This window comes from Argentina anserina, chromosome 4, assembly GCF_933775445.1.
Source record: "Argentina anserina chromosome 4, drPotAnse1.1, whole genome shotgun sequence".
Taxonomy (NCBI): Eukaryota; Viridiplantae; Streptophyta; class Magnoliopsida; order Rosales; family Rosaceae; genus Argentina; species Argentina anserina.
In genome coordinates this window covers 24,576,073-24,602,264 of record NC_065875.1, presented here as the reverse complement: position 1 = coordinate 24,602,264, position 26,192 = coordinate 24,576,073, and the positions used below count along the sequence as shown (strand labels likewise).

Here is a 26,192-nt window from a genome sequence, read left to right as displayed (position 1 = left end):
TTGGATATATCATTCAAAACCTCGTAACAATAATCAATTCATCAATTCACCACAATGGGTTGTGTGGTATTAAGATAGGGTGGGTGAGTGTGACTGTGTCTATGTGAGAGAGATTTGTGAATGTGTGAAATCACTGAAATGGGAGAGAAGAGAGGTGAAGTTGCAAAATGGGGATAGAATGATAGATGCGGCAAACAAGAATACGAGTTTGGACTTAGGACTTAGGAGTATGGCTGAAATGTTCGAGGGTTGAGATTGTGTTTGAATATATTAATGGTTAAGATCAATATATGTAATAATAAATTAAAAATAAATAATTAAATATAAAAAACTCGGTTGGTACGGTATTATTAACTTTCGCCAAAATCATTACCGTTACAGTGTCAACTTATGAAAGTTAGTTCGGTACTATCGTACCGAAGTGTCGATTACCGACATACTTGGTAACCAACTTAATTAGTTCGGCTGATAATGGTTGGTTCGGTTTTGTTTGGCTCATTTTTGCCAGCCCTAGATATAACAGAAGCTATTACTTCGCTCTTGAATTTAACTTGGAATAATTCATGACGAATTGGAAATCAGCCTCGTGAAAATGCTTTAGTCATAAGATGCTAGGAGCGTGACATGGGTGTGATCTGTTGTTGAGGAACCTTTTGACAAGACAGAGAAAGGAGAAGCACATATATCTGTAGGCGGATTAGATTATGATCGTATAGGAGATGATCGAAAAACCCTACTCGTTTACTGCTACGTACTTAATTGAATCCAGCTTTGCAAGATGGTCTCCCACTACTCTTCTCCGAGTCTGAGATACATATAACAGACCTGTCATTCCCATATAGTTATACTTCTATATATAAAGTGATCCTAACTACAGAGCATGCTTCAACGACAAGGTGAAGAGCCTACGAAGCACTAAGCAAAAGCATGCAGTCCACTTCTGTTTATATCATCGAACCTAGCTATAACCATATATGCACATCACTTTTCATCAGGTTCAAGGCTTTTGATCGTCCCAAGTGCAAGACTGACTGGGAATCTGGGACACTTGAGAAAGTTAGGTTGATTACCAGAAGTAGAGCACGCAGGCGTGCACTACTGTTTGTTCAGAAACAAAGCCAATAAGAGTATGATGCCGCCAGCAGTCTGGAAGCACTAAGCTTTTGATTAGGACTTCCTCAACTCATAAAGCTCATCCATGGACCCTCATCATCACATGGAGCTCATGTTCATCGATCGTCACTTTAGGATAACGAAATCACACTTTTAATAAAAGTTTTGATCGCATGGTTTCATTTAGTTCGATTCAACAATAACGGATTCATGAATTCTTCATTCGAACAGTTTCACAAAAAGCAGTTTGATCATGTCTCAGATCGTTCGTCTTTACGTCTTGGAGCTAGCTAGGTAATTTGGCTACGTTACAGCATGCTGCAAAGAAATTCTTTACTTATGTGGAAAAAATATTGAAGATTATGAGCGCCGCGAGATTAATATGAGTATTTGACCCATCATTCGGTGTCATGCATAAACGAAAAACACTAACAAAAGTCACATATAAGAAAATGAAAAGAGACAGGTCGTGGGTTGGAATGTATCATGCATGCATGAAGAAGCTTTGTCAATAACATTCTATCAGTCTCAGACACCATGAAATGTGAAAAATTGTGAATGTGATGTCTTCTTTTGGTAAGGTTGTCAGCCATGGCTTCAGCTCAAAGAGTCGAACCGGGACATTCACATTTACTAGTAGTGTTGGTTACAAATCGATAAGATTATGGATAAGCACCGTCACACCCTTGCTAATTGATGTAACATGATCGATCAATATCGATCAATGCTACTGCGAAGAAAGATCTTATGTGGAAAATCAATGTGACATCAAAATATTTTTTTCCCTAACGTTGCGTTTGGATGAGACATCTATGGATTCTTGAGGAATTCAATCAAACGCATCTTCTTTGCTCTAATATAAACTGACATTCAATGGTATTATCGAAAACGATCACTTCTCTACATTAAGTTTTGTTCACTCATTCTGTTGCTCAACAACTTTATATCTTAAGACTTCAAAGTATACCAGTTTAGATGAGAAAATGATCTTACCCGAGCTATGCCAGTAGTACTTGTGATAGTGTGATTGCACCATAAAGGGAAGGGGTGTCACAATCGCAATACCATTCAAAAATTCAAACCATGTACGAGTACGTAACTCGGGTTACATCAATGGTTTGATCACTTTGATGTGCTTGTTACAAAGTGGTGCACAATTGAGGAGAAAAAGACTACGAACATGGCTAGTGGTTTCACTGGTTTGGTTGCTATGATTCAGCAGGACCCATTTAGCCCAATTGTAGAAAACAGTATGTCACAGTGATATAGTAGTTGATAGTTGAAAAATAGAAACTAGAGAAAGACAGCAACAGAGTGAGAGGGAGAGATTGAGAGAGAGGAGGAAGAAGTGAAGAAACAAGTAGGCAATGGTATTCTCTATGTTGGTATGTCACAATGTGCAATTGTCTGGGCTATACCCGACGGAGCACATGATAGTGGGGACTGAGGACCAGTAATGGAGCCCTTTCTCTTTCTGCAACCCTAGCCAAGATAGACACGGCAAATATTCCACTACCCCATCGATGTAAAATTTCAATGGTTAGGAATTTTGTAACAGTATCAGCCTGTGGCGGAGGTGAGGCTGAGAAGCTGAAGGTGATGCCATCGATCGTAGTACTGAAAACAATAGCTTTTCTGGTCCAGGAATTGGTTGAGATTGGAAGTTACTTGAGGGTGAAGTTTAACTGTATTATCCAATATGTGCAGGTTGATATGATATTAAGAGGAGAAAAGAAAGAGGTGTGAGACAGAAAAAGAAGAAGTTAAATTGCAGAGAGAATCCACGGAGGTAGAGAGGGAGCTGGGGACCAATATGGATGAGACCAGCTAAAATGTCGATTTCATGTCATCAATGGCTTCGTGAAGACGTGAACATGGAGCTTTCAGCTTTCTGTTCTGTGTGAAGACTTTGCTATAGTTACTGTACGGCTTGAGATGACCCCAGTGCTTCATCAGAGGTAAAAAGGAGGAAGATGATGTGTAGTAATTTCAACCGGTTCATGATGAAATTTCATAGATATTTTCTTAGTGTTTGTCTTTTCTTTCCCCAGCTTGAGCTTGTGTTTTGCAGGCTATAGTACAGCCCATTCATCATTGAAGGAATCAAGGGAACGGGCCAATTGTGAAATTGATTATTTTGAATCATTTTGATAGACATGTCAAGGCAGTCAAGCTGCTTTGGACTTTGAAAGGAAACTTTGAATTCTATATCCCCTGAAGTAAGCTCATCCAAGAAGTTTGATCAGGTTGAAGGGCAGTTCTGTTAAGCTGTTTTTAGACTCTTCTCACTTCTCAATTCATGTCTAAGAAGTAAGAACATTAGATTTTAAAACATATCTCTACTACAATTCATTCACAAACAAATTGCAGTGGCAGACATGCATTGGTCTATTCTCAAGTTCCAACCAGGATTTCAAAGTTTTAACAACTTGCACAAGATCAAATCTATACAAGGCGACTAGGTTATCCAATCAACCATAAAATAATTTCACTGGAACTAAACTGAGACTTGCAACCAATTAGTCGAGACTTCAAGGTAACAGAAAATCAGAAATAGCATCAGCAGAAAAGTTGCTTCAGCTCTTAATAATCAGCCCTGCTGTCATCTTTGACTTGGAGCACCCAACTACTCCCTGATCAACTGATTTTCCCCTCAAATGTTGTGTAGAGTAACTGATGCTTTTTCTCAATTTACCAGGAAATTCTTTACTCGAATTGCCTTTCAAAGAAAGATTTTTCTTTATGCGACTCCTATTGAGCAACAGCATACTATTGCGTGGGGGAGCATGCAAAGCCCCTTCGACACAATCTCCCACCTGAGTGCAACCCCAAGGCCTGGATGGTCCATCATCACTAATTGGTCTAAGTCTTGAAAAACTAGCTCGCAATCTAGAAAAGCTTTGCTGTTCAGAGAGATTTTCCTCCTCAAGTCGAGCACATAAGGGGCAGGGAGGGTCACTTTTGCACGTTTTGGGTGTTGTTTGGTCCAAGCACTCTGCATGGAAAACATGATAACAAGAAAGAACCCCGGTAATTGGCATATCTCCACTTCTGACTATGCGACGAGAACTCCAAGGTGATCTCTGTGAAAGAAACCTATCACACAAGCCACATCTAAACCCTTCAGACATATTGCTAAAGTGTCGACCAGAAATTTCTGCCTCAAATGACCCAGAAACATCTGTAAAATCAACGCTGCTGCTGGCACTGCTCCAGCGGTGGTCATCTATCTGGGGAGTGGCTGCATCAAATGAGGGAGACTCGGCAATAGTGAAGTCGGAAGCCTCTCTGGGAAGAGTCTGTGAAGGAACTGACAAGGGATATATAGGTTTGGACATGAAGGAACGTCGACTTGCAAAAGTATGATGAGAAGATAGGGATGCCTTGACCGTGGGTTCGGATTCACTACTGTCTGAATGAGATGAGGTGGACCCCCTAAGATCTTGAATTTCAGAGGTTCCCTGCAAAGATACATCAATGGAAATGCTTCAATACTAGTCTTTGATTCCATAACCTATGTAAACTGAACTGCAAATCAGTACCTCCATGGTAGGTCTAAAAGATGACTTCCCAAAAGCTGGACCTAGCAAGCAAGAGGCATTGAAGTTGAGTTAATGGAAACATGAATATAGGCAACAGCAATGATAATCTCGAGATCATCCAACTTCCTTAGTACGGAATTCTGAATGTCAATTACGGTTAATGTATAAGTCGGACCACATGAAACAACAAGAAGAAATGCCAAAAACCAGATGATAATACGACCAAACCCTATGCAAACTTTGACCATCCATCAGGAATTGAGGATATTGTACTGAGAATCACAAAGTATAAATGTTAATAATACTCATGATCAGCTAGGGAATCTAATGGGCATAACAAAGGTTTACATCCAAGATTCCTAACTCACCACATTATCCCTAAACCAATGGATTTGCAGATCAGGTTAAATAAGTTCTTAAACATCTCTTAAGTATGAATCCACAGTACCAAACATCAAAGAAGGACAGGAAAGAAAAGAAATGTAGTTGTTAAGTATAAGAGTAAACACTATATAGTATCTGTGTGATAAGGTTTGAGAAGAGTAATCACTCAGATCCAAAAGGCTACTGTAAGTGTGTTTATCCTTTTACGGGTGCAGGGTTACCAGTATAGATTATATAGTATATAAGAAACACACACAACAGGTGCACATAAGTGCACGTATTAACAATGCAAGGCCACCTGCAGATAAAACTGAAAAAGAGATGCTTTATCTATTGTATTACCTCTCCTTTTTGTAGTTTCATAATCATCAATACTGATTTCCTGTATTGCTGGAGGTGTCCACTGAGGACCTTGAGAATGGTCAGATGGACTACTTAAAAACAGCCCAGCACCATCAGATGCAGAGTGGTGATGATTATAAAGATGATTGCCTCTCACCCTGCCCCTGCTTCCTCTACTGTTTGATGAAGTAGAAGACCCATACAGTTGAACACCATCATGCAAACCATACTGAAGTTCTTCAGTTTGGAATTGAAAATCCCATCTCGAAGGAGGTGGTGAGAAGCTCGTATTAGTTCGCCAACAAGGCTCGTCTGGTCCAACGGACCAGTCCCTACTGGCCGTATGTGACTCATGTGGCCTTGCAGCCACACAACAGAGAGACCCCGTTTTAGCTATTTTTTATAGAACACAAGAAGATGGTGTCCGTTTGCTATCCAGCTTTCCGTACTTGTCTACACTAACACAAAATCAACATTTCTGATACAGGTAGGACACTTATGTCAAGTTCCACTCCTCAAAACCTAATGGTTCACACACTCTAATAGCTCCACTAGGGATTCAAACCACCAAACATAAAATTTGGACCTTTCAGTACAACTCCACTCCCAAAATTCTCAATCTTGCAGTACCAACAGGATCAAAATGTTCTTCATCAACATTAACATAAGTAAAACTACTCTGCTTACGCCTCCAAATTGTTCAGCAAGTCTGCATTTTTCTAGTTATGATAAGTCTCAACACTGACAACAAAATAAAACTAAATCAAAATGATGGCTATGTTAAGTTTCTACACTCATCAGAACCAACAACAATCTCAAAACTTCGAAACCTCACAAAACCCCCACAAAGAAAAATGATTTTTATATCCACAACCAACTGGGTTTTCAAAATTACACTAAAATTTTAAAACTTGCATAAAGTGCATTTTCCCATGTTGTTCTGAATAAGCACAACATTCAACAGAAACTGATAGCAAACAACCAAAAGATCAAACGATTAGTTACAGCAAAGCAAACACTTAAACAAGGAACTCAGTATGCTCTTGGAAAGACCAATTAGACAGTAAGGCCAAGCAAAATTTGTGAGCTGAAAAAGCAAAGAAACCCTAGAAATAATTAGAAACAAAAACCCAGAAGACAGAGAAGAGAGAGAGAGAGCTTACAATTAGAGACAGTGAGGAAACACGAGAACAAACGCGAGCTGGTCTGGTCCGGTCGACTGTGGAGACCCTAAATATATTGGGGAGAGAAAGCAGGAGCAAATTTAGGAGGGGGACTTTTTTTGCATCAAGATCCTCCTTATTTCTACAATTTCTATTAATTCCACTATTCCAGTCCCTCTTTTAATTATCTCCCTCTTAAGTCTTAATAATGGTAATTTTTTATTTTTTCAATTTCTTTTGATTTCATCCTACTTGGCTTTTCTCTCAACTTTTGATGCACGACTTTTTCTTTCTTGCTTTTCTATTTTAACATGTGGGCTGTGAAATTTGAGTACATTTCACGCATTAAGTTGTTAATATCAGTACTTACTACTTGAGTAGAGTCTCATTCACCTACTTATTACTTACTATGCTGTAACCGTGTAAATTTCCACGAACACAATCACTTAAAAAACTAGTTAGTTTTGGTTTATCTAATTTTCACTACACACAATCTTCACATGATATTAGTTATTTATGTAGTAGAAGAATCATCTCTTATTCATATTTAGTATATTTTGTCATAATTAATATAAACTATTTAGATAAGGAATAATATTTTTTCCATGATTCATCAGGATCTTTAATGTCATGCATATATATAAGATTCTATGCTATTAATAAAATCACAGTTAATTCTCTCAAATTCACTCTACTATTTTACGTTATCAAGCACGTAGCTCTAGTCCTGAAAACCCTAGGCCGAACCCGAAAAAAAAAAACCTAAACCCTAGTTTTTTTTTGACCGGCTGCACCTTCTTCTAGCGTCGTCGGCCTCCTCCCCCCCCTCCGACCACTGCATCTCGGTGGCCCAACCCCTTTGCCACCGCACCAAGTTGAAGACCAAGCTTCAAGATTGTTGTCGAACTAAGGAAATGAAAAGAATAGAAGAAGAAGAAGAATAATAAAATTCAAGATTTTTGCAATTCAAAGTAAATTTATAAATTAAAGTTCCTACTTTCAATGAAATTTACTTTGATGAGATTTTTATATTGCATCGGGGACTTTCAAACTCCATTTTCATGTCAACCCGATTCTTCTGCTTCTCGGGTGATACACATGGATATGACTCTACTGGTATCAAGTTTTAGGAGCGGCTGAGAGTGCCGTTGTTACCATTCGTAGCCGTTGGTGTAGCTACATATGAAAAACAAAAAGGGAAGAACAATAAAAATTTCGATCGTGGCAGTCATAGTCGCAAATTCACATCGATTTGACCCGTACAATTGTTCTGAAATAGTTTCACAAAATCAAACTTGTTTTGTTAATTCGAAACTAACATATTCAATGATTTTCTTATAGATGCCTGAAAATACACGAACAGAGTTTGACATCCTACATTCTCATGGAACTGAGTATTCGATGGGTGTCCGACGTGCAAATCACGTTCTTCGGAAAGAAGTTTACTGCTGCCATCAACCCTCTAAAAGAAAAAAACGGACCAAGCGTCCGATGAGGTGAAAGCCCATGCCCTGATGTTTCTCAGGTGTCATATGGATAAGGTGCTCAACAAACAGTGCCTAAAGTATACAAATAAAAGTGTTCTTTGGGAAGCTCTCAAGAAACGGTTTGATAATGTGCTTGATGCATGGTTGCCAACTCTTTTAGCAGAATGGAATTTGTTGGTCTACTAGATTTTTCCAAGGTACATGATTACCATCAGGCGATGTTAAATGTGTGTGGCAAGGAGAAAAATGACGATGATATGATCGAGAAGACCTTAGAGACTTTCCCATAATCTGTGTGTGAAATAGCTCACCAATATCGCCTTGATTATGAGGCCAAAAGAATCAAGAGTTTTGCAGATTTGATGAACCTTCTCAAGAAGAAGGAACGTCATCATGAGATCATTCTCAACAACAACAACAACACCAACAACAACATAAGACATGTAGGGACGAAAAGAGTTCTGGAATCTCATCAGGCAAGTAAGGGAAAAAGTCGTAAAGAAAAATCAAGGGATCGATCTGCACCATATCAAACTAGAGGAAACAGAGGGCCTCGTCGCAATATGACTTGGACTAGGGATGGCGCCGCCACAGCCCCCTAACCCTCGAGGCCGTGGTGCCTCCTATCCCCCCAAATCCGATAACTCAGCTAAGGTTTCAAATATGAACCTTCCATGCTACAAGTGCGGTTCAACTAAACACTTTCACAAGCAATGTCGTGCTCCTAAGACAATTGTTTGAGCTCACAAGCAGTGCAAGCAATACTTGTCCAATGAAAGCAACTATGTTGAAGATGTGGAGATGTATGATGCTAATGCTATCATCAAACTCAAAGTTGAGGACTTTTAGACAAATGAGAAAGGGAAAGCCGGTCCTGAGGCTCATTCCACTCCTGATTTTGAATAAGATCTATGTCGATTGATTGTCATTATATCGCTTATTTTATTTAAGCCTTTATGTTTGATTTGTAATGGCAGTATCGCCTTAATAAGACTTTTTTAAGTCAAGTGTTTATTTTTCAAGAACAATGTTGATGTACGATTATTTTGGCAATTAATTTTTGGTTATTTGTTATAAGAATGTATACAAGCGTTACTTTGTCTTCCTTAAAGCATGAACGGTTTGGAATCTATAAACGGAAGGATTCATAGAACTAAATTCCACCAGTTTTTGGTGATGATTAAGAATTAATGGTTGGACAATTGAACTAACACATGAGACTTAGGGGGACTGACAAAGAATAACAGGTTCGCGAGTTACTGCCTTGTAAATTCACCAAGATGTTCAATCCGCTGCCCGGTTTACCCCCGCAAGACGTTTAAAAATTTCTGGACTGAAAAGTCACTGGAAATTGGCAGGAAAAGTCTCTAGAGATGTTATCGGAAAGTCACCGGACCACCGCAGCTTTGTTACCGGCCCTGCAGCCCCTCCGAACGACCCTTACATGGCACCCTGCATGGCACCTTGCACACCCCCGCGCGACCTCCCTGCAGTCCCCCCGCAACCCTGCACAGCCCTTGCAGCTTCCTTGCACGGCAACACTGTAGCCCCGCCTAGGTCATGCAGCCCCGCCATGGCCATGCAACCCTACAGTACTATTTTTTGTCTTTTGCCGATCATAGTTACTTGATCCAATGGCAACGTGCTTACTTTTTGGCACACATAAGTTTCTCATGTAATTTCTCTAAGTATCTATGATACCGTTATGCACATTTAAGGGATCACAACTTGTTTTGACCCTTCATATTATCGTTTTCTCTTCTCTTAGAGAACATTCTCCTTGTCTTTTCGAAGACTACTTATGTTTTACAATTTATTTGTAGATGTCAAACGACAAGATATAATACTTAGCAGATTGTGAAACGACTCACACATTTTTGTACCTTACAAATTCTTTGTGACATGTCTCATTGGAACTGATCAATTGATCCAAGGGCGTGGTATAGCGCAATTCTTGCTACCTAATGGTACTCTTATCACAGTCGAAGATGCATTTTATGCACCAAATGGGAACCAAACCTTGCTTAGTTTTAAGGATATTCGTGCTAACGATTATCACTTGAACACCAAAGTTGTTAATGGAAATGAATATTTTTGTGTTACCTCTTGTTATGAACGTCATCGTCGCACCCGAGAGATGTTTGAGCGTGTTAGTAGTGGGTTGTACTTTACCACACTTCGTGCAATTTAATCCAATGGAGTTAGCAAGTCCTTCTGTGATTCTGACGCTTACAAGGTATGTCATAATCGTCTAGGTTATCCTGGACGTGATATGATGATTCGTATATTAAAAACTTCACACGATCATCCATTTTTCAAAGCCAATAGACATGTGGGAACCCCATAAGCCGTGAATGATGCTAGCACGGCCGTGGCACCTGTGTCCGGCCATGGCTCGGCCTCTTGGCCTGCCAAGGCTTTCTCACGGTCCTCTAAGGCCGTGATGGATCCCACGGAGTTATGCGATGCATTTTCCGCGATCTCTAATGCCCATAAATAATTTTGTAAAGCTTGTGTATTCGCAAAGATGAAGGCAAAGCTTTCCTTTGTAGTTGATAATACACATAACATTCCATTCTTACAAAGGATCCAAGGTGATATATGTGGACCAATACATCCAGAATGCGGACCATTTTGATACTTTATGGTTCTGGTAGATGCATCGACACGCTGGTCACATGTTGATTTATTGTCCACGCGCAATGCTGCATTTCCGAAGCTCCTTGCTTAGATAATTAAACTGAGGGCTCACCACCTTGACCATCTAATTAAGTCTATTAGTCTGGATAATGCATGAGAATTCACTTCGAAGACATTTGATGATTATTGCATGTCAATCGGGATTGATGTCGAACATCATATACCCCACGTTCATTCTCAGAATGGATTGACAGAAGCGACAATTAAACGGTTACAGCTTATAGCTCGGGCTTTAGTTATGCATTGTAACTTGCCCATAATTGCTTAGGGATATGCAATCTTGCATGCAGCTGTACTTATTCGTTTCAGACCCACCGTCAAACAACATGTTAGTGCGTACCAGACTACCAGTTGGTAACTGGATATGAGCTTGACATTTCACATTTACACACGTTTGGTTATGCATTTTATGTGCCTATTAAGCCTCCAATGCGTAAGAAAATGGGTCTACTGAGACGAATGACAATTTATGTTGGATATAACTCTCCAACGATTATCCGCTATATTGACCCTCAGACAGGAGATCTCTTTACTACTAGATTTGCATATTGTCACTTCGATAAAACACACTTTCCGCATTTAAGGGGAGATAAGAACATATATGTTCAAGATAAACGTCGAGAATTGATGTGGAATACCCCCACTATGTCTCATTAGAATCCCCGCTCATCTCATCCTGAGATTGAAGTGCAACGTATTTTGCAGTTATATAAGGTGGCAGATTCGATATTTGACGCCTTTACGGATATTGCAAAAGTGACGAAATCAAGTATACATGCTGTAAACTGTCTTGCGAGGTTAGAAGTCCCGAACTTCGGGCAAGATGTCGTCGTACCAGGGCAAGGCTCGGCCGAGCCTACCCTAGGTGAAGTCCTGGCGATGGTGACAGCTCCTCCCAAGAAGAGAGGGAGGCCGAAAGGTTCCACTGACTCACAGCCAAGAAAGCGAGCTAAAGTCAAGGCACAAACTGATCCACTCATCATAGACTCGGATAACCCGAGCTTCGAGATTATCTCTGATTATAGCTATGTCCATGAATCAACACTTGATGATCTGAGGGACGCTTTGGACTCATTGTTGATATCAGAGAATAAAGAAATCTCATTGAGCAAGTTAAATGCTCTAGAAGTCATGGATATGAATTCCATGCAGATAGATGATGTGTTTGCTTATTCCGTCGCTCGGGAAATCATCGACGACGACATGGAACCGCACTCTGTTGCAGAATGTCAACGAAGAGCAGATTGGCCGAAATGGAAGGAAGCAATCCAGACATAACTAGACTCTCTGAATAAAAGGCAAGTTTTCGGTTCGGTCGTTGAAGTACCGCCGAATGTTAAACTTGTTGGACATAAATGGGTCTTTGTTCGCAAGCTGAATGAGAAAGACAAAGTCCTGCGGTATAAAGTGCGACTCGTTGCTCACGGATTCTCTCAGCATCCTGGTGTTGACTATGAGGAGACGTATTCTTTGGTTATGGATATCATTACCTTTCGATATCTGATAAGTCTACTGGTATCAGAAAAGCTAGACATGCAGCTGTTAGATGTGGTGACCGCGTATCTTTATGGGGATCTAGATACAGAGATATACATGAAGGTTCCTGATGGACTTCAAGTACCCAAGTCAAGTAAGCCACACAATGCCTATTCCATTAGGTTACAACGCTCACTTTATGGACTTAAACAGTCCGGAAGAACGTGGTATACACGTTTGAGTGAATACTTGATTGGGAAGGGATACAAGAACGATCAACTGTGTCCTTGCGTGTTTATCAAACGCAATAATTCTGGTTTTGCTATAGTAGTTGTCTATGTTGATGACATGAACATAACTGGATCTCTTAACAAGATTGGTGAGACAATAAGGTACTTGAAAGCAGAATTTGAGATGAAAGACATGGGAAAGACTCAGTTTTGCTTAGGTTTGGAAATTGAGCATAGAGTTGGTGGAATCCTTGTACACCAGTCTGCATACGTCCAAAAGATGCTCATGTGGTTATATATGGACAAAGTTATGCACCCTTCTAGTACTCACATGGTCGTAAGAAGTTTGGATACCAAGAAAAATCAATTTCATCCGAAAGATGACAATGAAGAGATACTTGGTCCTAAATATCCATATTTGAGTGCTATATGAGCTTTGCTTTACCTAGCTCAATGTACTTGTCCAGACATTGCATTCTTAGTGAACTTGTTGGCAAGGTTTAGTTTTGCACCAACTATGTGTCATTGGACCGGTATCAATAACATATTTAGGTACTTGAAAGGTTCCATTGATATGTGGTTGTATTATCAGTATTCTGACAAGAAAAGTGTTAGTCGGGCAAGAATTGATGGTGATGATCGACATAACGTCGCCGCCATGCTCTCCTGGAAAGCTGGACACGGCCATGTCGCCGCAGTAGCCATAGAAGCCGTAGTAGCCGATACTGCCAGTGTTGCTGCTGGTGCTGCTTCTCAGCATTGAATGGCAATTTCTCCTTTCCTACAACTTCTAGTGATGAATTGGTAGGATTTGCTGATGCTATATACCTTTTTGAATCCACACAAAGGACGTTCTCAAACTGGTTATGTTTTTACCATGGGGAATACGACAATTTTTTGGAGATCAACCAAGGAAACCCTTGTTGCTACTTTCTCGAATCATCTGAGATTATAGCATTGCATGAAGTAGTCAAATAGTGTATTTGACTTCGAGCAATCATTACTCATATTCGAAAGTCTAGTGGATTAAGTTCTACTACAGTTGAACCTACATGTTTTTACGAAGATAATGCTGCTTGCATTGAGCAGATGAAGTTAGGTTACATTAAGGGTGATAACACAAAACATATTTCACCAAAGTTCTTTTATAATCAGCAACAACAAGAAATGTTGAATATCCCAATTAATCAGATTCGTTATGAGGATAATGTTGCAGATTTGTTCACTAAATCTCTTCCAAAATCTACATTTGTGAAGCATGTGAAACGCATTGGCTTGCGTCATCTATTACAGCTCCAAGATCGAGTTAAAGGTCAGGGGGAGTGGTTTTGTAGACATTAGTGGGAGTCTATATCACATGCATTTGATCATTTGTAGTTAGTGCGTTGTGCTCTTTTTCTTCTTCGACCAAAGCTTTTAATTTTACCCAAGAGGTTTTTGTTTTGCTTGGTAAGGTTTTTACCGAGGCAACAATATTGCACTATGTCACATTAAGATTGCGATATAAGGGGGAGTGTTGTAAAAAAATCATCTCTTATTCATACTTGGTGTATCTTATCCTAATTAATATAGCCTAGTTAGATAAGGAATAATATATTTTCCCTTATTCATCAGGATCTTTGATGTAATGCATATAAGGCTATATGCTATCAATAAAATCACAATTTATTATCTCAAATTCATTATATTGTTTCAATCTCCTACTTCTCCTACATTTTCATATTTTTTAATTTTTTGTAGTTTACCATATTATTGCTCCCACATAGTATTTTCTCTCTTTATTTTTTTTATCTCTAACATGGTCATTTTGAAGACTTTGAAACTTTGATGAAATTGTTGACACTAAAACTATGCTTCCAATTATAGTAATAGAGATGTACCCGCGCACATATATATATATATATAAACTTATTTTTATTAATGTTTCATGAATTTACTATTGTCATTAGCTTCTTGAAAATACAATTCCATGTGTATTGTCACTGTTTGCCACACACAAGTAGACCCCTTTGATATTGGATTTATTAAACTCATAATCACAGATTAGAATAATGTAGGTGCAACAAACAACACTACTCGATTAGGCATTGAAAATTATGAGCTCAAACTTGTCTTGAAGCCAAAATGATTAGCACCACAAGCCAAATGATAGTGCATGCCTGCAAACTGAAATCATTATCTTCCAATAATAACAATCCAATACAATATTGTCGATTATGAACGATGATTATTCCTTCTGAGGAAGAAATGAAAAAACCTTGTAGAAAATGAACTATCCCAAAGCCAAGAAACCACATGGTCTATTACTGTTTGTTCTTAACATCAGCTATATTGGAAATGAGAACAAAACAAGGAACAATACTATTCAGGATGTTAGGACATCAAACCAACCAGAGTATGTTACTACTTGCAAGCTATTCCATAGATTTGAGGGTTTATAATTGAGGTACTGGACAAGGAGGTCATGCTAAGCTCGATGCCAGAGAAGCCAGATCTGGATATATTGATTCCTGTTTCCCGGGTGAGATGACACCCGTCGGCAAGGGCTTGTTGCAAAGGATCAAGAACACTTTGTATAAATCTGAGGGCTGTCCCATCTGCAGCACCATAACAAAAGCAAAGAGTAATTAGCAACGACATTACTTGTCCACGAAGCCATGACAACGTTGTGATTATGAGTTAAGAATTTCAACTAAGACCACCTTTCGCAGCCACATGCTCCACAAACAAATAGAGTCCACCTGGTCTCAAAACTCTCTTAATCTCTGAATACAGATCAGGAGTTTGTTAAAAACTTAAAACAACAGAATTTGATGTATAGATATATACAATTAGACATTAACAAGGTATGTTGTATGACTTGTATACAAAAATACAAATGAATTGAAATGAAACATTTTCCATAATGGCTGCTGTTTTAGAGGTTCCTAGAAGAGAAGATAAATTCACAAGAAGGAAAATCAGGTTCAGAACTTTCATTACCTCTTAGGGTCTTATCGACATCTTTTACAGAACACAATACAAGGGTTCCAACAACTGCATCAACTGAAGCATCATCTAACGGTATGGCTTCGCCAACCTGGTTATGATGTAAAAACATTTGATTCTAGTACTACAAACAAAGGGGGATAGTAACTAGAAACTCAAATTCAATCACAAGAAGAAAAAATGCATTAAGATAACAAGTTAAAAGTAAAATTTTCACTTTCCCAATTGAAGATCATGACACTATTGAGATATAATAATAACCATCTCAGCATAAAGATTATATACCACTCAGTTTAAGCATAAAACAATGATAAAGAAGCTCCTCCCAAGAACTCCAATTTTCTAAAAACACATAATGCAGTTCAAGTTTTGAATCATCCGCAACTTCGACCACAGGCATTGCAAAAGCAAAACTGACATATATTAGCTAAATCGATCAACACCTATATCTCCCTATACATCATTAGATAATCGAAAAGATTTATTTACCGCAAACAGAACCTATTAAGAAGATAATTAGCTTCAGTGAATGGTGAACATTTTAAGCAATCATGCATGCTTTGGAAAATCTAAATTTTTCAAGCAGAGAACCGTAATGCTAACACTCACAAGTCACAACCAGTTGTAACATTCCAATAGCGCCACAAGGGAAGTATCACATACTGCATGGATGAAGTCAAAGTTCGAAAGGGGCAAACCAGCAGCCACTGCCGCAGCCTGAGCGTATCTTTCCATCTTCTTATTAGGATCCACACCAAAAACTCGGACACCATCATCAGCGCCATAGTATCTTAGATTAGGACCAGTCCCTATACCAATTTCCAACACTCTCTCAGCTTTTCCCTTCAACTTAGCAAACAGGTCCGACTTGTAACCAGCAATCTTTACCCCATGAAAAATGAAAAATGCATTCACATTCAAGAATGTAGCACAGTAACACTTGGACTTTAGAGTGCAGACTTCAAGTCAAAATGACCAAACTAACCTCGTCTTCATAAGACTGCATGCCCGAGTTCAACACTGACGCATACAGCTCTTCGTACCAGTCTGGTCTAGGAGGGTGTACTTTCCTCAACGTGGCCTGTGTCAAGTGAAATTACCAGTCACACCCCCATTTCTCAGGTGAAGAATGGACCAGAAGACGTTATTTACGTACCGCGTAATCATCAGACTGCAAATTGGAAGCGATGGAGGTGGAAGGGCAAACTGGGAATAAAGATGTGGCCACTGCTGCTTCAATGAGGCGTCTTCTTCCGCAAAAACATAGGCCGCTCGGACAGAACGAGTCTGAAGCGCCCGAGTTGACTCGGATCGGAGGAGAAGACGAAGCATTCTTCGAAGTGATTTTGCCACGTGGCGTAATGCCGGCGGATGAGAAGATAGGACTGTAAAGGATCATTGTTTTCTCCTCGGTTTGGGCATGATTGATTGTTCGGGTGCTTAATAGTCATTATGGCCAACGACATTACACCTCTGTCGTTTAAATATTGATATTATCCCCTTCTTGGTTTACGGACTAGTTTAGCAATTAGAGAAACCGTGAATGCCATAATATAGTGCAGAGTAATACTGTTACATGATTCATGATACACCAAGTAAAAAGAATGCTACATGATTCAAATTGCTTATTTGCTCTGGCACTTTGGTAAAAGATTTGGGACTTGCTTTTCTAATTTGGGAAGCAGGAGGTAGCTAATCATGGTGCCTTTGATCCTCAGTAGCGGTGTTTGTGCTGGTGTTGTCACTGCTGCTAACATTGGTTACGCTGGGTTGGACTTCCTCCTCTGAACTGCTGTTATTAACACCATCTACAGTAAGGGGGAAAAAAAAGGAGTTCAGCAGCCGGACATAGATATGGGTGGTGGTTCGGGATATTAGTTATGTCTAGCACATACCTTCGACATCATCTGCCCTCGCATAGGAGGCACGCCTGGAACGCACTTGCTGATGCGGTGTGGGCTGAGACAAAGAGAAGAGATCAAAACCACTGCATTGTACCGTTATAGAGCACGAAGAACACACATATCTAGCCTTACACCCAAGAATACTACTAACTGAGTAGGAGTTATAACTCATAATGGCAGCAAAAAAGTCAGTGCTGGGATCAACACTGCTTGCCTTGCTGTCACTCAAAATGACACGCTCCTTAGCTTCACAACTTCTAGGAGAACATCAATGCAAGCATACTAACTTGATCCATAAAGACTTGATGATAGATACAAGGTAGACAAGACATGTAATACAAATTCTATTCCAATCAGTAATGAACAAACTTTATACCCCTACCAAGCGCTAGCATATTGAGCCTTGAGGTAAGGAAATCGAGTTGGTAATGGCAAACATACCTGTAGCTTTGGGCGGAGTGCTTCAAGTGGTCCTTTCGGCTTATGTGCTCCCTGCTATTTAGGAAAAAGAACAAAAGGGAAAGCAAAGATATCAGGCTTTTAAAGTTTCAAGGATATAGCAACTACAATGTAAGTGAATCAATTACAGTACCTTTCCCAATGCCCAATCGGCTGAATCAAAATAAGCCCGCTCATGGTCCTGACAAAAAATCTAACTTAGTATGGGATGACTTCATCTCGATATAAAGGAACCTGGCTACAACAGCAGCTTCCAATTTATGAGAATGGAAATGAGTAAGGCTGACCAGTCACCTTGGATATTAGTGGAGGCTTCTTAGGAATAATGCCTCCATACTTTTTCTTAATTGTTTCCTCCTGCAAAAATAAAAATAAAAATAAACATGATTCCTTCTGCATAAGTAATAGATAAAGAGGCCTAAAGAAACATGTTGATGATACTAAACCTATGGAACGATTCCAAGGCATAAGACAATTAGCAGTATGCATTAAGCAACCAACAAATCTTTCAAAAATTTGGTTGAACCACTTTACTAGCATCTTTCTAAATACTTTCAGGAGACAGGATAATTCAAAGGTATGAAACTAGAACGTAGAGCAATCTTTAACCTCTTTCTGAACTGATGGCATGGGATGTTCGTTGTGACTTTCTTCTGAAGCTTTCACGTCCTGCTCAGCACTGTCACCATGACCTTCATTTGTAGGACTCCTATCAGCAAGCTCTTGGTCCTTCACATCCTCCATGTTCGCGGTCGACATAATTTGCTCCCAGGCACAAACGACAGCTGCCAAATCTAACAATCACTAAATCAAAAACAGTGGAAAGAACCAAACCAATGAAACCCCTTCCATTCATTGGCAAAATTAGTTGGACAGCTCCTTCAAATTTGATAATGAACCTAATCTCAAAAGTACGGAAATCGGTCCAGAACATAACCTTAATCACAGTACAGCGAAAACATTGTAAATTATGAGTTTCATATGCAACAAAACAGCATTGAAGTTTTCACCCAACCTCTATAAGTTAATCATCTGATTAGAAATATTTTCACCGTTTTCGACAAGATTTAACCATCGTCCAACCAATCAGATCAGCATAGAAAGAAAGTAAGCAAAACCTAAATCACTGCTATACTTTTGGGAACGAGTTCAAGTCGGTAAAAGAACTTAATCCACAGTAAAAACGCACAAGCTCCAATCAATAATCACAGTGAAAATTACCTAGCGATTGGGATCATGAGGTTCAAGAACCGATAGCAAGCAAAAAAAATCAGATTAGGGTTGAACAGTGTGGAGTGAGTTGTAAATGATGACGGTGATCGGTGATTATGAATAGAATTGAAGTAGGAAAGAGAGATAGAATTGAAGTGAAGGTTGAAGGTTAATACCTGACGGGAGATCGGCCTGAGAAAACCGGAGCCGGAAATTGGGTGATCCAATCCAATTGCAGAGCAGGGATGTTGAGAAGGAAGGTGCAGCCTAGATCTAATAGATACCTACGCTAAATATTATAATACAGATTCTCTTCAAAAGGGCGGAGGTTTGGGCTTTTGATGGATTGGGCTTAGGGGTCTTGTCTGAAGACTACCCGCTTATTTGGGTTTGGGCCTTTTATTCATGAGGAGGGTCTTGTTTAATATTCTAACTAACACAAGAAGATGATGATTTTTAGCACCACTTTGATTGTGTGAATTAAACACTTAAGTATCCACACTTGGCCGGTGGGTGTGATAAGCAATACCCTCACCATATTTACAAATGCATGAAAAGTTTTGATAATATCAAAAGAGTAGAGACATTGGAGAATTCAGTTATGGTTTTCAAATTTTAAAGATGACGTTGCAATGAATTTTACTCTGCGGTCTAAAAATTTAGTTCAATAGAAAATATTAGTTTAATTGTTCTCTGCAATTTTATGTCAGACTATATAGGTGTTGGACCTGCTCCAAATTTCCAATAAACTCTTTTTTTTTTAGTAAACAAATTTCCAATAAACTTGTTCCATTTTACTGTTGTATTCTTCAATTGATATTTAACCGATATTGACATTATCATACATTAAGAATAAATTTACTAAACTCTCAAATTATTTGTATAATTTTGTATGTCCAATTACTAGACTTAGAGATTAAAACATCCAACTAGATGTAATTAGTAATAAGCGACTACAGCTGAGTTCATCAATATTTTGCACCTTGATCAATCATGAAATTTGCTTGTATTCCTTCTTAAGCATATAAGCTACATTTTCCCTTTCATAGAAAATTTATTGAACTCCAACCCCACCGCTAAGAAGCCCACCAAACCCACTGAAACAGTGATCGCAAATGACTTCATTTTGCAGTTCATACTTCCCGGTTTCAATTAGCCAATTTACCATGCCGTCATCTGAAATTAGAAGCAAAACCGAATTATCCGAATTCATGTCATTCCGTTCATTGTTGGAGTTGGCAGAAGGCTAGCTCATGATGCAACCTTAAATATGGAACCAGTTGGAGCAGGTAGGATTGGCATTTGTGAAAAGAATAATACAAAGTTTAACTAAAGCTTTACTAATGAGATAAGCCACTAACTGAAGTATGACGCTATGACATGCTTTGGTGCTCTGATACTTGGTATAAATTGCTGCGCAGTATCACTGAATCAGACACAACCAAGCTTCAAACTGCAAGTAGATCATCATAACTAAGAGAAAATGAAGACAGCAGCAGTAGCGGCAGCACCAGTAGTACTACTCGAGGGCAGTGAAGCCCACAAACCACTCCCCAAAGTGAGAGTGAGTAGAGTGCTCTCTGTTCTCGATTTCATTCTGCGGGTAGCTGCAGCCCTCGGAACACTAGCAAGTGCCATAGCCATGGGAACCAGCAGGCAAACACTTCCATTTGTCGCACGGTTTGTCCGATTCAAGGCTAATTACAAGGATCTTCCTATGTTTACGTGAGTAATACTAAAACAGAAGTATGTAACTTCCATTCTGATTTGAATATATAAATAGCCTAGTGTCAAATTTTTCATGCCCATGCAGGTTCTTTGTCATTGTTAATTCAATTGTATGTGTCTACCTTGTGCTTTCACTTCTGGTGTCTATTGTCCACATTATCTGGACAGGAGCAGTGAAAAGTCGGATCACCTTGATCATCTTGGACACGGTAATTGTTAATAACACTGATGCAAAAGTTAAATGAGAATAATTATCTGTGAGTTTCTAATGAGTCATCTGATTAAACCAATGTGTTTTGCAGGCAATGATGGGTCTTCTTACTGCTGGAGCATCTTCAGCAACAGCAATAGTGTTTCTGGCACACTATGGCAGTTCAAGCGTCAATTGGTTTCCATTTTGCCGCCAATTTAACAACTTCTGTGAGCGCATATCGGGCTCTCTCATCGGCTCTTTCGTTGCCGTTGTTGTCATGGTTCTGCTAATCATCATGTCCTCTGTCGCAATCTCTCGCCACTAGCTGATCATGTGCTGCAAGAAACTAATGTTATAGTGATGGACCAATGTCATCTCTTTCATGTGAATAATATTGGATTGTGATAAAGTGGAGTGTGCAAACAATTTGCTAAAGTAATCCTATATATACAGAACAGTCTTCCATTGACATAGGCCTTCCTGTATCTTCAATCTGCACTATCTTACATTTTCTTGTGTTCTGCTGATGCAACGTTATTGAAACTAAAACCAACACCTCTTGCGATGAATCTAGGATAATTCTCCTAAATTCTAAGAGTTCTTCTACATAATAGAATCAAAATGTCGACTACATTGTACTAGGCCAGCAGCAACACCAGATCATCTATTGATTTCAACGTCTTCTCGTAATAAAGGTATGATTCATACACCTTTGGCGTCCGTATATAATAATCCAACTGCAGCATAAACATAAGTACATTGCCATCAGATAATCAATTTTATGCACACTTGCACAGTAAACAAAATTCAGACTGATCCTACTTAAAGACTAGATTATCTTGTTAAAAAAAATTATAATCTGAATGTGCAAGCCGAATTGTGATTTTCTTCTCAAATTATAAGCTGTAAAAGAAGATCTAACAGTAAGTAGCATACCTCTGCCATGTTATCCACCAACTCATTGGCCGTCTTGGCGTATTCTTTACGGTTAACTTCCGGCACCAAAGTCATTGCATTCTTCACATCTTGAGAAAGATAGTTCGACTTTAGGCGAACATAAAAGAGGAGGTACCTCCAAGCCATGGCCTCCAACATGTCCCTAATGCTATGTAACCCTTCCGCAGTTTGCCTAATCCTAAGCACTGCATCTTCAGGCGACAAGCCAGGCTCAAAGAATCGTTCCCTAATAAATGAACGAGTGCCCCAATTCTGAGCTAGCCCCAATGGAGTGGCAATGCCATGTTGTACCACCCCCACCCCCAGTGTAGTAGCCAAAAACGTTGTCACAACTTTTCTACGACTCGTCGCATCTTCCTCTCCTGCGAACGATGCTCGGATTACCGAGCTCCCGCTATGAGAGTTTCGGGGCTTGGTAATGCGGGCGTGGAGGAGGGTCGCGGTGGCGCCAGTATTAGCGAAGCTGCTCATGGTTCCAATCCAAAAATATGAACACACATTTAGAAACTATATGATTGATGAAGAATGCTCCAACTGTGGATACTACTCCCAGCTTCAGGACCTTAGCTTTCTGCCACGTGGCGTTCATTATCTTGTTTAATTTTCTTGACCTTTGACTTAGTTTAAATCATCACCGTTCGATTTTCAACCAAAACGTTAACCGCTGAGATTTCAATTCGGTCAAAATCCCTAGAATATAAGTGTAGGGATTTTGAAATTTTCTGGGTGGATTGTCAAATGGGGAAGACTGGATTGTTCGACCTGGAGAAGCACTTCGCTTTCTATGGAGCCTATCACAGCAATTCGATCAACATAGCGATACATATGATCTTCGTCTGGCCCATCTTCTTCACAGCTCTGTTGATCCTTTATTTCACTCCATCGATTTTCAACGTGGGGTTTTCACTGTTTGGGAGTCAAGTAATTCTGGCTTTCAACGTGGGTTTCTTGTTGACTTTGATCTATTCTCTGTTCTACTTCTTTCTGGATGCTAAAGCTGGTTCCTTGGCTGCTCTGCTCTGTTTCATTTGCTGGGTTGGGAGTAGTTTCCTCGCGAGTCGACTCGGGTTTTCGCTATCTTGGAAGGTGAGTTCCGAGTTGTTATTGGTTTTTGGATGAGAATCTGATCTGGGTTTTGTTTATTTTTGCGAAAGTTTGAAGCTTTATTGGAGTTGTGGTGTTATAAAGGTTGAAGGTTCATTCTTTTGGTTGTTGAGTTTAGTTGTGAATGAAGTCGAGGCATATGATGTTGGGTTATTTAAGCGTGGTGAAGTTGATTTTCAGGTTGTTTTGGTGGCTCAGATAGTGTGTTGGACTGGACAGTTTATTGGGCATGGGTGCTTTGAGGTATTGGAAAGTGTTGGTTTTGAACTCTAGTTTTGTGAGACTTTGTGTTGTTCTTGTGGATTGTGGTTAATGTAGTTCAAATTTGATTGATTATGTAGAAAAGGGCACCGGCTTTGTTGGACAACCTTGCACAAGCGTTTATAATGGCTCCTTTTTTTGTTTTGTTGGAGGTAATATAGATGAATTTTAACTTGTTGAGCTTGTGGTTAGATGACTTTACTAGCTTGACAACAATGATGTATGTGTTTTCTGCTTTTTTATTGGTTCAGGCTTTGCAAAGCTTCTTTGGTTATGAACCTTACCCAGGGTTTCATGCAATAGTTCAGGCGAAAGTTGATGCTGAAATTACCGAATGGAAAGATAGGAAGCAGAGATTGGTCTCGTAGTCTGCATTTGGCCTTTGTTTCGTTGATGATAATTTACTGTTGTTTCAGTGAAGTGAAATTTACTGTTATGTGTGAGAATAGGAATAACTATAGTAAAGCTCTTATACAGTACAGTATATACTGTATACCTGTTGTGGTTTGAAACTTTGTGAAATTGAAATAGAAGGATCATGTTTTGTGATCATTTTTCTTCTACTCTTTAAAGCTTTAAACGTAGGCAAGAAGTTTTGGGAAACACATTTATTTGCTTTCATATATCTTTGCATCACTGAACTTATGGCTCTACAAACATCATTCATCTGATGAACGTCTGGCTACAGTAAGCTTCAAGCCATGCTTCATTGATAAAATCGTCATCATCCTATACTCAACTGAGTGACCGGGGATCAGAGTGAATGTGAAAAATCTGCACAGAATGGCCGTTACCATCTTCATTTGGAGGTACGCAGAGTCCTTCCCTAGGCATATTCTTGGTCCTGCCTGTTAATCAAAAGGCCAAGAATATATTTTTCAGTTTGTGTATATTAGTTTTGACATTTTGCTTTCATGAATATACCGTTAAAGTTGGCTGGTTGACTAACCTGAAATGCGGTGAATTTAAATGGCGATGCATTTTGAAAGTAACCATCTTTGAGCCATCTCTCTGGCTTAAATGAAGCAGCATCAGCACCCCAATTGTACTCCATTCTACCCATCGAATAGGGAACATAGGTCACCATTCCTCCTGCTCTGACTTTTGTTCCATCTGGTAGAACATCATCTTCCAATATGCCTTTAGGGTCCTGAAGTTGTACACATTTTTGCATAACTAAATTTTTTTTTTGTGGAAAGAACTTGTAGATCGATGAGGAATATGCATACCTGAGGGACTGCAGGGTATAGACGGAGTGTCTCTGTGATGACCGCATGCAAATAGTATAGTCTCCCCAATGAATCATAATTCAGGAGTCCTGCAAATTGGTTTACTCTTTGATTGAATGATACAATGTCCTCTTTATCATATTGGTGCAGTGAAACTTTCTCTTCTTGTGCCAGACCTTCTTCAAGAGTCTTCAGCTCCTTATGTAGCTTCTCAGCTACCTCGGGATGGGTCATTATCATGTAAATCGCCCATGAGAGAGTTGTTGCTGTTGTGTCCCGACCAGCTATTACAAAGTTTAGCACAATATCCCTGAGGCTTTTGTCAGTTAATTTGCTTTCTGGATCTTCACCTAACTCGATGAATCTTGACAGTATATCATGCTTCATCTGTATAAGATTTGGGTTATTTAGAAGATGCATTTGCTTTAATTCATAAGTAGTAAAGGAGTATTTGTTACCAATTTACCAGGTTTTTATCAGAACTCTGTTGAGCTTCTCTTATCTCTGATTTCCTTTTCCGAATTACAGAATATGTAAAATCATCAATGATTTTCATGCTCTTGTCTAGTAAAGCTTCTGTTCCTAAATTTAAGAATTTCTTTATTTTCCATACTGGATCAATGAATCGATATGTGACAATAATGTTTGCAGTGTCGAAGGCCTGGGCAAATTGATTATCTGGAAGATTTGGAGCCAGGGTTCCAATCTCTACACCAAATCCCACCTTACATATGGAGTCCAGCGTCATCCTCATCAGCAATTCCTGCAACAAGAAAACATGTTCAAGCTCTCTACTTGTATAAAACCAAAAATGGGCAAAACTTACTGGAAATCACCTGCATGTCTACTTGTAGGCCTTGAAAAGATGCTCGAGTCAGAATGCTATGGAGTTTCAAGCTGTAATCCCTGAAGACGACAGTACTGAAGTCCCTCAAATTCTTGGATGCAAATTCGAAGCTTGCTGTCTTTCTCTGTTTCCTCCAAAGCTCTCCATCTGAGTTGAAGATTCCATCTCCGAGCAGGACTTGCATGTATGATTGGTACACTTCACCCTTCATTTAATCAAATTCTATCAACAAAGTTTTGAAGAAAAACAACCAAATGCCACCAATACTAGACGGAGGAGGAAGTATTTACCTTTGGGTAATTAGCAAAGTTGGTCTTCAAGACATGTTCTACATTAGCTGGATCGGCAATGTAAGTGTAAGTTGTGAACGGCATTGGGACGACGACAGAGTTCGATTCGGACAGATACTTGGCAATCCAATCATGCATTCTGTTATAGTTCACGAGTTGCTCAATTGCTGCTCCTACCAAAGGCCATGTTTTGGGGCCTTTCCTGTTCCTATGGCTCCATCTATGAATAATGATCCATGACAGAACCACGCAAGCCAGCACCAACCATCCCTTACCGCATGCATCTTCTGAAGAACACCATAAAAGATCAATCTCTTGATTTCCCATTTTTTGAGAAATACACAGTGAAGGGATAAGAGTAAATTTATGAACTGCTGCAACAGAGAATGCAATTCAGGGATTGATTTATAATATTGTAGTTAATTTTCAGCTTAGCTTTCTGGTTAAGTACCGGTGAGAGTTAAATTGATGTGTTAGCTACTGTCCTTGTTAACAATCTTGGTGTGCTCCAAGCCTCCAAGGTTATTAAGGACTAAAATAGAGCTCCACCTCCTTGGTGCCCTTTACCTAATTCTTGAATACA

At 39.4% G+C, this 26,192-nt stretch overlaps 7 protein-coding genes across 9 annotated transcripts; 2 read left to right on the top strand and 5 right to left on the bottom strand.

Annotated features, from left to right (window-relative positions):
• Nucleotides 1-3,477: 3,477 nt before the first annotated feature.
• LOC126790254 (uncharacterized) lies at nucleotides 3,478-5,781 on the bottom strand (the record flags this gene model as incomplete). The annotated part of the gene is made up of 3 exons (XM_050516424.1): nucleotides 3,478-4,574; nucleotides 4,656-4,696; nucleotides 5,382-5,781. Coding segments are annotated over 3 exons (1,326 nt in total), but the record flags the coding sequence as incomplete, so codon positions are not given.
• Nucleotides 5,782-14,589: 8,808 nt separating this feature from the next.
• On the bottom strand, nucleotides 14,590-16,831 carry LOC126790151 (uncharacterized). Its single transcript, XM_050516297.1, has 6 exons — nucleotides 16,582-16,831; nucleotides 16,411-16,506; nucleotides 16,089-16,307; nucleotides 15,420-15,516; nucleotides 15,140-15,202; nucleotides 14,590-15,034 (listed from the first exon to the last, which is right to left on the bottom strand). Exons 1-6 carry the CDS (start codon nucleotides 16,822-16,824, stop codon nucleotides 14,841-14,843), a joined length of 912 nt encoding a protein of 303 aa, XP_050372254.1. The 5' UTR covers nucleotides 16,825-16,831; the 3' UTR covers nucleotides 14,590-14,840.
• Nucleotides 16,832-16,953: 122 nt separating this feature from the next.
• On the bottom strand, nucleotides 16,954-19,332 carry LOC126790152 (uncharacterized). 3 transcript variants are annotated; one of them, XM_050516298.1, is made up of 7 exons: nucleotides 19,177-19,332; nucleotides 18,398-18,582; nucleotides 18,083-18,145; nucleotides 17,922-17,969; nucleotides 17,771-17,824; nucleotides 17,321-17,384; nucleotides 16,954-17,233 (listed from the first exon to the last, which is right to left on the bottom strand). In XM_050516298.1, exons 2-7 carry the CDS (start codon nucleotides 18,545-18,547, stop codon nucleotides 17,118-17,120), a joined length of 495 nt encoding a protein of 164 aa, XP_050372255.1. In that variant the 5' UTR covers nucleotides 18,548-18,582; nucleotides 19,177-19,332; the 3' UTR covers nucleotides 16,954-17,117. The 3 variants fall into 3 exon arrangements, with proteins under 3 accessions (XP_050372255.1, XP_050372257.1, XP_050372256.1); XM_050516300.1 differs by having other exon boundaries at nucleotides 17,771-17,821; XM_050516299.1 differs by having other exon boundaries at nucleotides 18,398-18,573; nucleotides 19,177-19,313.
• A 1,121-nt stretch (nucleotides 19,333-20,453) lies between these two features.
• On the top strand, nucleotides 20,454-21,384 carry LOC126790650 (casparian strip membrane protein 1). Its single transcript, XM_050516974.1, has 3 exons — nucleotides 20,454-20,725; nucleotides 20,814-20,937; nucleotides 21,031-21,384. Exons 1-3 carry the CDS (start codon nucleotides 20,484-20,486, stop codon nucleotides 21,244-21,246), a joined length of 582 nt encoding a protein of 193 aa, XP_050372931.1. The 5' UTR covers nucleotides 20,454-20,483; the 3' UTR covers nucleotides 21,247-21,384.
• A 140-nt stretch (nucleotides 21,385-21,524) lies between these two features.
• On the bottom strand, nucleotides 21,525-22,575 carry LOC126790649 (photosynthetic NDH subunit of lumenal location 2, chloroplastic). Its single transcript, XM_050516973.1, has 2 exons — nucleotides 21,858-22,575; nucleotides 21,525-21,658 (listed from the first exon to the last, which is right to left on the bottom strand). The coding sequence occupies exons 1-2, from the start codon at nucleotides 22,347-22,349 to the stop codon at nucleotides 21,560-21,562; spliced, it is 591 nt and encodes a 196-aa protein (XP_050372930.1). The 5' UTR covers nucleotides 22,350-22,575; the 3' UTR covers nucleotides 21,525-21,559.
• Nucleotides 22,576-22,593: 18 nt separating this feature from the next.
• Nucleotides 22,594-23,765, top strand: LOC126790648 (2-hydroxy-palmitic acid dioxygenase mpo1-like). The gene is made up of 4 exons (XM_050516971.1): nucleotides 22,594-22,964; nucleotides 23,163-23,225; nucleotides 23,324-23,395; nucleotides 23,495-23,765. The coding sequence occupies exons 1-4, from the start codon at nucleotides 22,617-22,619 to the stop codon at nucleotides 23,609-23,611; spliced, it is 600 nt and encodes a 199-aa protein (XP_050372928.1). The 5' UTR covers nucleotides 22,594-22,616; the 3' UTR covers nucleotides 23,612-23,765.
• Nucleotides 23,766-23,893: 128 nt separating this feature from the next.
• On the bottom strand, nucleotides 23,894-26,175 carry LOC126790651 (cytochrome P450 704B1). The gene is made up of 6 exons (XM_050516975.1): nucleotides 25,610-26,175; nucleotides 25,309-25,524; nucleotides 24,939-25,235; nucleotides 24,473-24,895; nucleotides 24,193-24,393; nucleotides 23,894-24,091 (listed from the first exon to the last, which is right to left on the bottom strand). Exons 1-6 carry the CDS (start codon nucleotides 25,934-25,936, stop codon nucleotides 23,903-23,905), a joined length of 1,653 nt encoding a protein of 550 aa, XP_050372932.1. The 5' UTR covers nucleotides 25,937-26,175; the 3' UTR covers nucleotides 23,894-23,902.
• Nucleotides 26,176-26,192: the final 17 nt, after the last annotated feature.

Coding starts and splice junctions, on each gene's coding strand:
- LOC126790152 (XM_050516298.1), bottom strand. CDS start 18,547: ATGTCGACCGCGAACATGGAGGATGTGAAGGACCAAGAGCTTGCTGAT. Junction 17,385..17,770: donor CACTCCGCCCAAAGCTACAG/GTATGTTTGCCA, acceptor TCTTTGTCTCAG/CCCACACCGCATCAGCAAGT. Junction 17,234..17,320: donor GAGGGCAGATGATGTCGAAG/GTATGTGCTAGA, acceptor CCCTTACTGTAG/ATGGTGTTAATAACAGCAGT.
- LOC126790649 (XM_050516973.1), bottom strand. CDS start 22,349: ATGAGCAGCTTCGCTAATACTGGCGCCACCGCGACCCTCCTCCACGCC. Junction 21,659..21,857: donor TGGTGGATAACATGGCAGAG/GTATGCTACTTA, acceptor TTTATGCTGCAG/TTGGATTATTATATACGGAC.
- LOC126790651 (XM_050516975.1), bottom strand. CDS start 25,936: ATGGGAAATCAAGAGATTGATCTTTTATGGTGTTCTTCAGAAGATGCA. Junction 24,394..24,472: donor TATACCCTGCAGTCCCTCAG/GTATGCATATTC, acceptor GTACAACTTCAG/GACCCTAAAGGCATATTGGA. Junction 24,092..24,192: donor TTAAATTCACCGCATTTCAG/GTTAGTCAACCA, acceptor TTTGATTAACAG/GCAGGACCAAGAATATGCCT.
- LOC126790648 (XM_050516971.1), top strand. CDS start 22,617: ATGGGGAAGACTGGATTGTTCGACCTGGAGAAGCACTTCGCTTTCTAT. Junction 22,965..23,162: donor GGTTTTCGCTATCTTGGAAG/GTGAGTTCCGAG, acceptor GTTGATTTTCAG/GTTGTTTTGGTGGCTCAGAT. Junction 23,396..23,494: donor CTTTTTTTGTTTTGTTGGAG/GTAATATAGATG, acceptor TTATTGGTTCAG/GCTTTGCAAAGCTTCTTTGG.
- LOC126790650 (XM_050516974.1), top strand. CDS start 20,484: ATGAAGACAGCAGCAGTAGCGGCAGCACCAGTAGTACTACTCGAGGGC. Junction 20,726..20,813: donor AAGGATCTTCCTATGTTTAC/GTGAGTAATACT, acceptor ATGCCCATGCAG/GTTCTTTGTCATTGTTAATT. Junction 20,938..21,030: donor CCTTGATCATCTTGGACACG/GTAATTGTTAAT, acceptor TGTGTTTTGCAG/GCAATGATGGGTCTTCTTAC.
- LOC126790151 (XM_050516297.1), bottom strand. CDS start 16,824: ATGATCCTTTACAGTCCTATCTTCTCATCCGCCGGCATTACGCCACGT. Junction 15,517..16,088: donor ACTTTGACTTCATCCATGCA/GTATGTGATACT, acceptor CATCATAACCAG/GTTGGCGAAGCCATACCGTT. Junction 15,035..15,139: donor GGAGCATGTGGCTGCGAAAG/GTGGTCTTAGTT, acceptor ATGGTGCTGCAG/ATGGGACAGCCCTCAGATTT.